The sequence below is a fragment of the Saccopteryx bilineata genome, chromosome 1 (assembly GCF_036850765.1).
Source record: "Saccopteryx bilineata isolate mSacBil1 chromosome 1, mSacBil1_pri_phased_curated, whole genome shotgun sequence".
NCBI lineage: Eukaryota > Metazoa > Chordata > Mammalia > Chiroptera > Emballonuridae > Saccopteryx > Saccopteryx bilineata.
The window spans coordinates 167,641,124-167,656,570 of record NC_089490.1 but is presented as its reverse complement, the minus strand read 5'-3'; the positions used below and the strand labels follow the sequence as shown (position 1 = coordinate 167,656,570).

The following is a 15,447-nucleotide window of genomic DNA, read 5'->3' as shown; positions in this document are numbered from 1 at the left end:
TGATAGAATCACTTTTTTTTTTTTTTTCATTTTTCTGAAGCTGGAAACAGGAAGAGACAGTCAGACAGACTCCCGCATGCGCCCAACCGGGATCCACCTGGCACGCCCACCAGGGGCTACGCTCTGCCCACCAGGGGGCGATGCTCTGCCCATCCTGGGCGTCGCCATATTGCGACCAGAGCCACTCTAGCGCCTGAGGCAGAGGCCACAGAGCCATCCCCAGCGCCCGGGCCATCTTTGCTCCAATGGAGCCTTGGCTGCGGGAGGGGAAGAGAGAGACAGAGAGGAAAGCGCGGCGGAGGGGTGGAGAAGCAAATGGACGCTTCTCCTGTGTGTCCTGGCCGGGAATCGAACCCGGGTCCTCCGCACGCTAGGCCGACGCTCTACCGCTGAGCCAACCGGCCAGGGCCTAGAATCACTTTTAATTCTGTACCAAGTCATTATAAGAATAAACAGAAATAGAATAATGTGCCCATAGATGGGGGTTTCCCAACTTTGGCACAAGTGGGTCAGAATTTCTTTGTTTTGGAAAACACTTGTTATAGTATGCATTGCAGAGGATTTACTAGCTTTTCTGGCTTCTAGTCTAGATATCCCTAGTACCCTACCCAGGTGACAACCAAAGATGTGTCCAGACAATGCCAATGTCCTTTGTGGGCAAAATCACCCTTGGTTGAGAACCACTGCCAAAGATAATGAAAATACATAAAACAAATGAAAATTAGTAACCCACTATTTTAAAACCAACTAGAAACATTAACAACATGATGTATAAGACACAAGAGAATAATATAAATTACAATGAAAAAATAATCAGGAATGAGGCAATTGACAGAGCTCAGGAAACACTAAAATTTTTTTAGAAATAAAGACTTAAATAAACACAAGATCATATAAACAAAAGACACAATCAATGTCTTAAGAGACACGGAAGGTGAACAGAAAAAAAGTTAAAGAAAAAAGTGACAATGTGTACTATAATTGAAAAATAAAATTTTTTAGATGTGACAAAAAGTGAAAGTATAGAAAGGCAAAAAGAGATCCAAAGCACACATAGTAGAAGTTGTTCAGTAGACTTAGGGAATACTTAAGGAAAACTACAAAACTCTGATGAAAAAGATAAAAAAAGGCCTGACCAGCAGTGGCGCAGTGGATAGAGCATCGAACCGGAACACAGAGGACCCAGGTTTGAAACCCCGAGGTCACCGGCTTGAGTGTGGTGGGATCATAGACATGACTGCATGGTCGCTGGCTTGAGCTAAGGGTCGCTAGCTTGAAGCCCAAGGTTGCTGGCTTGAGCAAGGGGTCACTTGCTCTGCTGCAGCCCCCCAGTCAAGGCACATATGAGAAAGCAATCAATGAACTAAGGAGTTGCAACAAAGAATTGATGCTTCTTATCTTTCTCCCTTTCTATCTGTCTGTCCCTGTCTGTCCCTCTGTCCCTGTCTCTGTCACAAAAAAAAAAAAAAAAAAGGATCAAAGAACTAAGTAAATGAAGAGATAATTCCATCATCACAGATAGGAAGATTCTTTATTGTCAGGGTATCAGTTCTCCCCAATTTGATCTATGGATTCAATGCAACCCCAAACAAAATCCCAGTAAATTATTTTGTGAACACTGACAAACTGATTCTGAAGTTTATGAGGAAAGACAAGAGCCTCAGAATAGCCAACACAATATCAAAGGAGAAAAACAAAGTTGGAGGAGTGATACTACCCACACTTCAAGACTTACTAAAAGCTACAGTGATCAAGATAGTGTGAGACTGGAATAGACAAATAGATCAATGAAACAGAACAGAACTCAGAAACAGACCACATAAATGTACTCAACTGACCTTTAACAAAGAAGCAATGGCAATTCACTGGATAAAGAATAGTCTTTCCAATAAATGGTACTGGATGACTAGACATCTACAGGCAAAAAAAGTGTCTAGACACAGACCCTACATACTACACAAAAATTAACTCAAAATCGATCACAAACCTACGTATTGAATACAAAACCTATAAAACTTCTAGAGGGTAACACAGCAGAAAATCCTGATGACCTTGGGTCTGGCTTTTTAGAAAGAATACCAAATGCCTGACCTGTGGTGGCGCAGTAAATAAAGCATCGACCTGGAACGCTGAGGTCTCCAGTTCGAAGCCCTGCACTTGCCTGGTCAAGGCACATATGGGAGTTGATGCTTCCTGCTCCTCCCCCCCTCCTCTCTCTCTTTCCTCTCTCTAAAATGAATAAATAAAATCTAAAAAAAAAAAAGGAACACCAAAGACATAATCCATGAAATAGAGAATTAATAAACTATAATTCATTAAAATGAAAAACCTTTGTTCTGTGTAAGGCACTGTTGGAAAATGAGAACACAAGCCACAGACGAGGAAAAACTATTTGCAAAAGACATTAACATATAAATTACTGTTAAACAAAAATATATAAAGAATTCATTTTTTTTTAAATTCACTGAAAGGAGGGGAGGCAGAAACAGACTCCTGCATGCACCCCGACCAGGATCCACCTAGCAAGCCCACTCGGCGGTGATGCTCTGCTCATCTGGGGCATTGCTCCATTACTTAGCAACTGTGTTCTTCTTAGCACTTAAGGCGGAGGCCAAAGAGCCATTCTCAGAGCCTGGGGCCACCTCACAATAATAGAGCCATGGCTGTAGGAGGTGAAGACAGAGAGAGAGAGAAGTGAGAGGGAGAGGGCTGGAGAAACAGGCGGGCGCCTCTCCTGTGTGCTCTGACTGGAAATTGAACCCAAGACATCCACATGCCAGGCCAATGCTCCACCATTGAGCCAATGGGCCAGGGCCATATAAAGAACTCTTAGCCTGAACAGGCAGTGGCTCAGTAGATAGAACGTCGGCCTGGGATGCTGAGGACTCAGGTTCAAAATCCCAAGGTTGCTGGCTTGAGCACGGGCTCACCAGCTTCAGCACAGGATCATCAGCTTGAGTATAGGCTCATAGACATGACCCTAAGGTTGCTGGTTTGAGGTCAAAGGTCACTGGCTTGAAGCAGGGAGTCACTGGCTCAGCTCAAGCACCCACTCCCCCAGGCAAGGCTCATATGAGAAAGAAACCAATGAACAACTGAAGTGCTGCAACTATGAATTGATGTTTCTCATCTCTTTCCCTTCCTGTTGGTCTGTCCTTGTCTGTGCCTCTCTATCTAAAAAAAATTTAAAAATTAAAAATTTTTAAGAAAGAACTCTTAGAACTCAATAATAAAAAAACAAACAACCCAATTAAAAAATGGGTGAGCTTGGCTTGTGGTGGTGTAGTGGATAGAACATTGACCTGGAATGTTGAGGTCGCCAGTTCGAAACCCTGGGCATGCCTAATCAAAATAAATATGACAAGCAAGCAATGCACAACTAAAGTGAAGCAACTATGAGTTGATACTTTTCACTCTCCTCACCTTTAAGTCAATATATGATATAAAATCTAAAAAAAAAAAAAATGGGAGAAAATCTGAACAGATATCCCATCAAAAAAAAAATGTCCAGATGGTAAATAAGCACATGAAAAGATGCTCCACATAACATGCCATTAGAGTATTACAAATTAAAAGTGTAATACCACTACACATCTATTATGAAGGCTAAAATTTTGAAGATGCGGAGCAAAAGGAACTCATTCATTTCTGATGGGTATGCAAAATGGAAGAACCACTTTGTCAGAGCATTTGATTGTTTCCTATAAAACTAAACATACTCTTACCATATGATCCAGCTATCATACTCCTTATTACTCACTCAAATGAGTTGAAATCCTCTGTCCATAGAAAAACCTGTACACAAAGCAATTTTATTCCTAACTGCCAAAACTTGGAAGCAACCAAGATGTCCTTCAACAAGTGAATAACTTATACAAACCGTCGTATATCCATGCAATGTAGTATTATTCAGCACCAAAAGAAATGAACCAGTCATGGAGGAACACACACATTCATGCCTACACAACTTTAAAAAAAAAAACTATATTCAACTTCCTCTTCATTTGAATAATCGGTATAATTGGAAACACCTGTTTCATATGCAGACCCTCTTCTTTATGATAGCTATACTATCAAGACCTAACACACTCATGGGTCATAAACGTTTTCCATACAAGAACTCGGCCTCTCTTCCTAGTATAATGTCTGTCATACCTACTACGAATATCTTTTAATCTTTTAGCCTAATTCCTGAATCCACACTAAAACATACACATTTGTTTCAATGCAATGCTCTTACATCTTTCTTCATATAAAACATCGTTCTGACTATTCTACTTTTCTGACTCCCCCTATTCACTTTTCCTTTTCCTTGTATTTGTAGATTGCATCCAAGTTACAACAAATCAAAACACAACACTACCATTTGAGACAATTCCCCAGAAAATAAAACCATTCCCCATCTAACTAGAAAATTACTATTAACAAAAAAAACTATTATAAACAATTCACTTAAAATAAATACATCTTAATTTTTAATAGTACTTCTAGTATAGAAAAAGCAACTAGTTTCTGCTTACCACTTGTAACAGTTATGTTTTCCAATAGCTCCGTCTGAGGTTGTAGTTCAGCTTCTCCGAGTAACTTTAGGACAGAATCTGTAGGGCTTTTCCCCCAGACTCTTCTTGGAGATGCCTCAGGATCTAATAAAATAACGTCTCCCATTGTATGTTCTATAAGAAAAAGATACAAAAAATTATTTTAATAAAATAACATAATACTATATTATAAGTCATATCCAATTAAGTGCTTCACAAGAAATAAAGGTTAGCCTGACCAGGTGGTGGCACAGTGGATTGAGCATTGGGTTGGGATGCAGAGGACCCAGGTTTGAAATCCTGAGGTCACCAGTTTGAGCACGGGCTCATTTTGCTTGAGCAAGAATTCACCAGCTTAAGCTTGGGGTCACTGGCTTGAGTGTGGGATCATAGACATGACCCCATGATCACTGGCTTGAGCCCAAGGCCACTGGCTTGAGCAAGGGATCACTCACTCTGCTGTAGCCCCCACTCCCTGTAAAGGCATATATGAGAAAGCAATCAATGAACAACTAAGGAGCTGCAACAAAGAATGATGCTTCTCATCACTCTCCCTTCCTGTCTGTCTGTCCTTATCTGTCCCTCTCCGTTTCCCTCTTTCTGTCTCTGTCACACACACAAAAAAGAAAGAAATAAAGGTTATATCAAAAAGGATATGATGATGCTGCTTAAAAAAACTTTCAGGAAATGAATAGTGAATAATGAATGGTAGAAAGAAGAAACTGATACTAGCAATAAAAAATATATCTATAATTGCTTTTTAAATACTAGGAATTTAAAATATAGTTTTAGGGGACTATAAACATAGAAAGAGCATATATTATGTTTCTATAAAATTTTTACTTCAGAAATTGAAAAAAGAGAAACAAGATTATTGAGCAATTATTTGGGGGAATACAGAAAAGAGAAAATACGATAAATGCATTTATGGATAAAAAGTAGAGAAACCAAGCCCAACTAACTGCATTCCAGAACAAAGCTGCAGAATATTTATAGAAACACAAAAATACCTAAGTACTCAACAAGGTAAAATTCAAAATGTCTGGCATTCAATCAAATATTGCCAATTATACACAGAAGCAGAAGAATATGGCCATTATGAAAAGAAAAATCAATCAAAATGGACCCAGAGCTTTGACAGATGTTATAATTAGCCGGCAAAGACATTAATAAAGTTTTTATAACTATATTCTAGATGATCAAAAGTTAAGTAGAGACATGGCGGACATATATATACAAGGGCAGGCAAAAGTAGGTTTACAGTTGTTTGTATGGAAAACATATAATACAGGAATAAATAGTAGTACAAGAATAAACTAATAAACTGTTTTGTGTGTCCATAACTGTAAACCCCTTTTTGCCAACCTTTGTATATACTGCAAGTCTATCTTCTAGAGATGAAACTACAATATCTGAGATGAAAAACTGAAACAGATTTGGAAATGCAGAAAAAAATAAGTGAATTTGAAGTTAGAGCAAAAAACTATCTGGAATAAAACATACAGAAAAAAAAAGAATCTAAAAAATTAAAAGTATCATGAAAGCCCTGGCCGGTTGGCTCAGCGGTAGAGCGTCGGCCTGGCGTGCGGGGGACCCAGGTTCGATTCCCGGCCAGGGCACATAGGAGAAGCGCCCATTTGCTTCTCCACCCCCCCCCCTTCCTCTCTGTCTCTCTCTTCCCCTCCCACAGCCAAGGCTCCATAGGAGCAAAGATGGCCCGGGTGCTGGGGATGGCTCCTTGGCCTCTGCCCCAGGCGCTAGAGTGGCTCTGGTTGCGACAGAGCAACGCCCCAGAGGGGCAGAGCATCACCCCCTGGTGGGCAGAGTGTCGCCTCCTGGTGGGCGTGCCGGGTGGATCCCGGTCAGGCGCATGCGGGAGTCTGTCTGCCTGTCTCTCCCTGTTTCCAGCTTCAGAAAAATACAAAAAAAAAAAAAAGTATCATGAAACTATGGGACAATTTCAAGCTACTTAATAAATGTGAAACTGCAGTCTCCAAAGTATAGAACAGAGAGAAGGCACAGAAAACGTATTTAAAGAAATATTAGCAAAGATTTCTCCAATTTCAGGAAAATTATAAACCCTAAAATTCAAGATGCTCAATAAACCAAAAGGGGAAAAAACCCCAATAAAAATTACAATAAGACACTTCACAAATTGCTCAACACCAATGATAGAGACAAATCTTAAAAGCTATTACAAATAAGTGACTTGTTATGTAAAAAGGCACAAAGATAAGAATCATATTTCTTATCAGAAACAATGCAGGTAAGAAGAGAATGGAGCAACATAGTTAAAGCATTGAAAGAACAAAACTGCCAACCTAGAATTCTATACTCAGGGAAAATATTTGAAAAATTAAGGTGATGTACTTTTCAGTATATAAAAGTTGAAAGAATCATTAGCATTGCAAGAAATGTTAAAACAAGTCCTTTAATCAGAAGGAAAATGATATTACATGGATATGTGAATCTTTTTTTTTTTATTTTTAGATTTATTGATTTTTAGAGAGGAAAGAGAAAGAGAAAGGGGGGAGAAATAGGGAACATCAACTTATAGTAGTAGCTTCCTATATGTGCCTTGACCAGGCAAGCCCAGGGTTTTGAACCAGTGACCTCTGCATTCCAGGTCAACACTTTACACTTTATCCAGTACACCACCACAGTTAAGCAGATATGTGAATCTAAACAAAGAAATTAAGAATATCAGAAATAGTCACTACATCAATAAATATAAAGAGACTATTTTTCTTAGTATTTAAATCTCTTTAAGAATCAGAGCCTGACCAGTTGGTGGCACAGTGGATAGAGCACTGGCCTAGAATGCTGAGGACCCAGGTTTGAAACTTTGCAGTTTCTGGCTTGAGTGTGAGCTCATCCGACTTGAGCACAAGCTCACCAGCTTGAGTGCAGGGTTGCCAGCTTGAGCATGGGATCACAGACATGACCCCATGGTTGCTGGCTTATGCCTAAAGGTCGCTGGCTTGAAGTCCAAAGTCACTGGCTTGAATCCAAGGTCACTGGCTTGAGCAAGGGGCCACTTGCTCTGCTGGAGCCCCCTGGTCAAGGCACATATGAGAAAGCAGTCAATGAACAATTAAGGTGCTGCAATGAAGAATTGATGCTTCTCATCACTCTCCTTCCTGCCTGTCTGTCCCTGTCTGCCCCTTTCTCTCTTGTGAAAAAAAAAAAAAAAGAAGAATCAGAGTTCCAATTCTTGGGAAAATGGAGTAAGCATACATCAGCCTGTGTCTCCCACTGAATACAGCTATATAAGTGAGAATGAAATGCATAAAGCAACTATTTGAGAACTCTGAGATGCAAAGAGTAGCAACAAGATTAGGGAAGAAAACAAAAATTCGAAGTACCACCAAACTGGTGATAACTTACCATTTTCCCCCCTCCAGTATTCCCCAGTCAGGATTCAACATGCCAGAAGCCCATAAATGGGCACCCTATTTTAGAGACTTCACTCTTACTCACAGTCAATTCATATTGTCAGAGCCAATGTATAGCACCCTTCATGATCTGGCTCTGCTCACCTCTTCCAGGGTTCCTGGCTTGCCATTCTTTGTCTTGAATTCTGAACTTTGCCATCCATGCTGAATTAAATCCAGTTCCCTGAGCTTTCACATGCTCTCTCGCTTTTGGGTCCTACTAATTCTCTGCTGAAAACCCTCTGCTTGGCTTTTGTTTATTTAGCTAGCACTTTTTATCCCTGGGCACATCACTTTTTCCAAAAATCATTTTTTTTTAGCTCTCTCAAGACTGAATTATGCCGATACATATTCTTACAGTACTTATGATTTATTATTCCTACCATATTACTTACCAACTATAACAAATAGCCTCTTGCTTGCCTCCCTTTCCACTACACACTAAGCTCCTTATGGAGAGAGAATATGTCTAATCCATTATTGTATCTTCACTGCTTAGGAGCATGTGGCATATAATGGGACTCCATAAAGAACTGCTAAGTAAGTAAACAAATAAATGCTATAGGATGTTTGGACTTTTCTCCAGTGCAAGAAAGAATTGTATAAAAACAGTCTATCAAAAAAATTACTTAAAACTCTATTTAGTTCGTTAATGGTCATATTTGCTCTTTTAGAATGCAAGCTCCACAAGGGTACATACAACTTCATTCATCATTCATTCCTTCATTCATTGTTATATCTCTGTCTAGTGCCAAGACAATAGTAGGTGCTGAGTAATTATTGATGAATAATTAAGTGAGATCGTGAGATCGTCTTAATATCCCTGCTCAATGCCTAAGAGAACATTCTGAGATTTTTTTTAAGTGAGAGGAGGAGAGCATTCTGAGATTTTGTCAAAGTTTATTACTCTGGTTCTCACCAAGAATTATTCCTGGAAACAGATTAGAAAAGGTTAAAGTAATATAATTTAAATATGTATCACTCATTCCCTCCCTCACACTTCATACTTTCATAGTAAAAATCTTTGCTATTCTTCAAGTCAGGTAATAGCAAATGTTGGAGAGGCTGTGGAGAAAAAGGAACCCTCATACACTGTTGGTGGGAATGTAAAGTAGTACAACCATTATGGAAGAAAATATGGTGGTTCCTCAAAAAACTGAAAATAGAACTACCTTATGACCCAGCAATCCCTCTACTGGGTATATATCCCCAAAACTCAGAAACATTGATACGTAAAGACACATGCAGCCCCATGTTTATTGCAGCATTGTTCACAGTGGCCAGGACATGGAAACAACCAAAAAGCCCATCAATAGATGACTGGATAAAGAAGATGTGGCACATATACACTATGGAATACTACTCAGCCATAAGAAATGATGACATCGGAACATTTACAGCAAAATGGTGGGATCTTGATAACATGATACGAAGCGAAATAAGTAAATCAGAAAAAAACAGAAACTGTATTATTCCATACGTAGGTGGGACATAATAGTGAAACTAAGAGACATTGATAAGAGTGTGGTGGTTACAGGGGGGAGGGGGGAATGGGAGAGGGATAGGGGGTGGGAGGGGCACAAAGAAAACAAGATAGAAGGTGACAGAGGACAATCTGACTTTGGGTGGTGGGTATGCAACATAATTGAACGACAAGATAACCTAGACTTGTTATCTTTGAATATATGTATCCTGATTTATTGATGTCACCCCTTTAAAAAAATAAAATTATAAAAAAAAAAAAAAAAAAAAAAAATCTTTGCTATTCTTAAGGTTGAATAGTTTTTTCCCCCCATATATGTGAAATTCTTTCAGTTTCTTTTAATCCTGCTAACGTGTTTTTTTCTTCGGAGTGTCTGGGCTACAAGTTTACGTGTGTGCTAGACCAAAACAGAATATAAATACTTTAATACATACTGTCAGTTACAAAGAAGGATGTATCCAGTGTCATCTCATCCAGAGGAATCACCAGCTGACCACCTGCCTCCCACTTCTTGCGATCAGATGAGACCGACTTTGCTTTCTCGGGCTCTTGGGCATCTTCATGAACAATCACCTCATCTGTGTCAGACTGACACTGCTTCCCCGTTTCATCTTCTTGAGCTTTAAGATTTTGATTTAATCTACGCAGTATTTCTCGCTTACTCTGAAATGGTTAAAATGCTACATTTTATGATGTGTATGATTAAGTAAAAATAATTGAGAAAAAAACTGAAAATTGTACCTACTGAAATAGCATTGTTAGTCTTTTGTATTTCTTCTGAGGTTTCCTGGGTATCAGTTAAACTTCTGTCCTTTAAATACAGATAGTTTCAGAGTAAGAAATAATGTATTTTAAAAGTCTACTTTAAAATAGTTTATAATTTTGTTATTTTTTTCATCAAATCGCTCCTTATGAATTATTTTATTCCTATAAATGTTAATACAATTTCATTATCAGCAGTAAGAAACAGTTAAATATGATCAAGTAATAGACTAAATGGCCAATTCTCAATTATTTGTTATATTTTTGAATTTCTGATCACATATTTAACTATATCCTCTTCCTCTTTGGCACCTGATTCCTTTGTAATTTTCGTCAATAATAGAAATTTTCAAAATTCATTCATATATGCTCTTAATTAGAGCTAAGAAAAGCTTTGATGAATAAAGTAATTCAAGATAAGTGCTGTTATTTTGATGTACACATGTATACTTACTAAGCAATACTAGAAAACATAATTGAGAACTGCTTTTTCTCCCTAAGTAAAAAGAGTAGAGTAACAATAGTGAATTCTGCGTCCCATGTACTAATGATAATATAAATCCTGTCTTTTGATTAGTAAAATCATAGCAATCTTAGATATCTAGAATTTTTAAATATATGAAATTAAGAAATTAGTAGTTATGAAAGCAAAGCTATCTGGAAGGCTAAAAGTATGGAAGAGCAATTTTTCAAAGTTTTAAATAAGCAATATTTACCAAGAAAACACATAAGGAAAAACCATTTATTTATATGGATTACAAATTTGTGGTATTTGAGAAAAATACAAAAAGGTAAAGTGGTCAGTTTTAAAGCAGTACATGTAAGGAGGCAAAGCATATTTCACCCAGTAAAGTAGTCAGGAATTAGCAGTCCTACAACCAGAGATGAACAGTACTTGAGATGTGAGACTGGGTACCAGGAGGGGAACCACACAGTGGTATCTAAAGTTGAAGCAAACAATGCAGCACATGCAAAGTTATCAGAAAGAAAAAGAGACTAAACCTACTTGAAGAATTATAGTTTCTTCTATGAAGCTCCTGAGAGTGACCAAGAAACTTGTATTTTCCTACTCAGTCTTATTTTCAAGATAAACACAAAGGTGGTAAAAATCAGTATACCAGTAACACCAGTGCCGTCTACAAAAACTTAATGAAATATAATAATTAAAAGCCATAGATATTAATTACCAAGAAAGGAGAAAACCATGTCAATGTGTTATGTGATATGGTTCAGGGAACTTTTTCCCTTCTGTATATTCTAGACTGAAATTCCACATCATGAGCCCCTATCCCTTAACCCTAGAAGAAAGTTTTCACATTTTAGATAGAGACCTGACACATATTTCAGAGTTTAAATTCAACTTGCCCACATATCTGTGTTTTACTATCCATATGCATGACAGAGATTCAGAAATAGAAGGTAAAAAAAATAATAGATGCATTAAATGCAATCATACTGAGTCCTCCATTTGCTATGCCAAAAATTTTCAAATAAATGTAAACATATCTTAAACTTGATTCCCAGAGTTAATTAAGTACCAAAGAGATGTTATTTCTTAAAAAGTGAACTTTTGTTAATTGTGAAAGCTAGGGTATAAAAATGTTTTTGCTTTATTTTTGGTTCATTTTATATATAGTTTACTTTTTAATATTCAATATTATTTTAAAGTAAAAAAGAATCATTTTGATATTATTTTATCTGCCAGATAGCCCTAGATATAAAAGTTATGAGCAGCAAAGCTCTAATATTCAGAATAAAGCATACAGAAAAATCTTAAGTAATTTTTTTTCTAAAAAAACCAAATGGAACATAAGATATTAATATAATTTCATTTTATTTGATCTTTTAAATAATCTTTGGACTTTAAGAAGTTCTAAATTTTAGGAAACTTACCATAGCTACTTCTTTCAAAGCTGAAGTCACAGAAATAACAGGTCTCATCTGATGCTTTGATGGAGAGCCGCCTGGTTCATGCTGTCCCAAAGGAGGAGACATATCAGAACCCTTTACTCCTTTAGACACCAACTAGAATAAAGAATTTAAATACACATTGGGAAATTCATATTTGCATGAAGAGATAAAAGGTATATAAAAGGTCACTGTTTGTTTATATACTCTATCCACAAGTATTTTCTTTTAATTCCTCAGTGAATAAAGAGAAACATCTCAGAGGTAAACATAATTATGTGCCATGTATTCCTTTCCCCTGTATGAACATTGCTTCATAAAATGATCTTAAAGAACGAATTATCTTCTAAAAGACTAAATATTACAGTCCTTTCACTTTAAGTTTAATCCATTATATTTCATGGGAAGGAAAAATCATTTTACTTAATTAGTCTTATTCTTAATGAAAGAATTAACGTGTACAGTGAATAAGATTTACATCTTTAAAAATATATTTGTTATATTCATGTATGTTCCTTTTTATCTTGCCATTTAGACTCTAAACAATGTGAGATTCTGAACCTTTAAAAATACAAAAAAATGGCATGTTAATGGTAGATCACCATTAACATGGCAGCAAGTCTGCTCCCTACTTCTACCTCTTTTCAAATCAGTACACAAGAATTTCTGAATTGACCAGGCGGTGGCGCAGTGGATAGAGTATGCTCTACTCAGGCCTGGGATGCTGAAGACCCAGGTTCGAAACCCTGAGGTTGCCAGCTTACATGTGGGGTTACTTGCTTGAGCATGGGATCATAGACACGACCCCATGGTCTCTGGCTTAAGTCCAAGGTCTCTGGCTTGAGCCCAAGGTCACTGGCTTGAGCAAGGGGTCACTAGCTCAGCTGGAGCCCTCCAGTCAAGGCACATATAAGAAAGCCATCAATGAACAACAAAGGTGTTGCAACGAAAAATTGATGCTTCTCATCTCTCTCCTTTCCTGTCCATCTGTCCCTGTCTGTACCTCTCTCTCTCACTAAAAAAAAAAAAAGATTTTCTGGTGAGTATACATTTCAAGTGCAATATTTATTAAGCATCATCTAAGAATAAGGTAGTTATAAAATTCTAATATATTCTGGACTTCATTTTATACTAATATATGCTGTTCAAAAGAAGATGGAAGTATCTAACAATATTGAAAGAATAAAGTTAGAGAAATGACTTCTTACTATAAAGCTACAGTAATCAAGACAGTGTGGTATCAATGAAAGAATAGACAAGTAGATCAATGGAGCAGAATAGATCTCAGAAATAGACCACACAAATACAGTCAACTGATCTTTAACAAAGGAGCAAAAGCAATGCAAAGGAGAAAAGATAGTCTTTACAATAACTGGATGCTGGAACTAAACAGCCACACATGCACACACAAAAAGTACCCAGACACAAATCATACATTCTTCACAAAATTAACTCAAAATCTATCACAAAACTAAATGTTAAACACAAAACTATAAAACTCCTAAAATATAGGAGAAATTCCTTATGACCTTGAGTTTGGCAAGGAGTTTTTAGATAGAACACCAAAGCCTCAATCCATCAGAAAGAGAATTAATAAACTGCACCTCATTAAAATTAAAAAATTTTTACTGTGTGAAAGACACTTTTGAGAGAATGACAACATTAGCCAGAGATGAGGAAAAGTTATTCGTAAAATATAAACATACAAAGGACTGTTAACCAAAATATATAAAGGACCCTTAAAACAACAAGAAAACAAACAACCCAATTAAAAAAATGGGCAAAAGATCTGAATAGAAACTTCACCAAAGATGTATACAAATGGCAAGTAAACATATGAAAAGATGCTCCACACCATATGGCATTATGAAATTGCAAATTAAAACAACGCAATACCACTAAACATTATGATGGCTAAAATCCAAAACACTGGGAGTGCCAAATGCTTTTGAGGCTATGGAGCAACAGGAACTCTCATTTCTCATGGGAAGGCAAACTGGTACCTTCACTTTGGAAGACGGTTGGATAGTTTCTGACAAAACCAAACAGCCTTACCACTCATTCCAGCAACCATACTCCTTGATATTTACCCAAAGGACTTGAAAACTTATGTCCACACAAAAACTGGCACACAGATGTTTATAGCAGTTTTATTTATAATTATTGAAACTTGGAAGCAAACAAGATGATCTTCAATAGGTTAAAAAAAACCCAAAAAAACTAACAAGGCACACAAAGACATGGAAGAAATTTAAATGCATATTACTCAGAGAAAGAAGCTGATCTGAAAAGACTACATACTATATATGATTTTAACCATATGACATTCTGGAAAAGGAAAACTGTGGAGACAATAAAAAGATCAGTGAAACCAGGGGTTGGAGAGGGAGTGGAGATAGTGGGAGAGATAAATATGCAGAGTACAGAGAATTTTTAGGATAGAGAAAATACTTTGTATTACACTATAATGATGAATAGATGTCACTATACATTTGCTCAAACCTACAGAATGCGCAACACCAAGAGTGAACCCTAATGTAAACTATGGGCTTTGGAGGATGATTTGTCAATCTAGGTTCATCGATTATAACAAATGTACCAAGTAGAGGATGCTGATAATGGGAGAGGCTATCTATGTATGGGGGCAAAGGATATATGAGATACCTATGTACTGTTCTCTCAATTTTGCTGTGAACCTAAAACTGCTCTAAAAAATAGTCTTTAAAAAATTTTTTTTAATGTTCTTTTTTCTTTTATTTATTTATTTATTTTATTTATTAATTTTTACAGAGGAGAGGGAGAGACAGAAAGAGAGAGAGAGAGAGAGAGAAGAGACAGAGAGAGAGAAGGGGGGAGGAGCTGGAAGCATCAACTCCCATAGGTGCCTTGACTAGGCAATCCCAGGGTTTCGAACCGGCGACCTCAGCATTTCCAGGTCGACGCTTTATCCACTGCGCCACCACAGGTCAGGCTAAAAAATTTTTAAAAGAAGATGGAAACACAGCTTTAACCACATAGTTCACATGGTAGAGAAAGTACACTGATGTTTAAAGATATATTGTCAACAAATTTTTAAAAATTCTAGAGCTCACACAACTATTATCTCCTTGAAAGATTAAGTAGAAATATTTTAAAACTTTATGATTGTCTTATTACCATAGAGTATACCCAAAAAGGCACCATAAATTCTGAGAAAATAAAAACAAGCTCCAATTAGATCTGAATAGCCACATTTTAATAATAATGTTATTTCTCAGCCCTGGCTCGTGGCTCAGTGGATAGAGCATCGGCGTGGCATATGGATGTCCTGGTTCGATTCCCA

General features: G+C 37.2%; 1 protein-coding gene across 7 annotated transcripts in view; it reads right to left on the bottom strand.

Annotated features, from left to right (window-relative positions):
• The window catches only part of NEK1 (NIMA related kinase 1), a 162,938-nt gene that overhangs the window by 33,265 nt on the left and 114,226 nt on the right, over positions 1 to 15,447 (bottom strand). For 6 of the 7 annotated variants that reach the window (XM_066279324.1, XM_066279381.1, XM_066279373.1 and 3 more), the window contains 4 exons: positions 12,111 to 12,242; positions 10,201 to 10,266; positions 9,890 to 10,118; positions 4,521 to 4,673 (listed from right to left, as the gene is read on the bottom strand). In XM_066279324.1, the coding sequence (XP_066135421.1) occupies positions 4,521 to 4,673; positions 9,890 to 10,118; positions 10,201 to 10,266; positions 12,111 to 12,242 (580 nt within the window). The remainder of the gene's footprint in view (positions 1 to 4,520; positions 4,674 to 9,889; positions 10,119 to 10,200; positions 10,267 to 12,110; positions 12,243 to 15,447) is intronic. The other variant, XM_066279363.1, reaches the window with a different exon arrangement.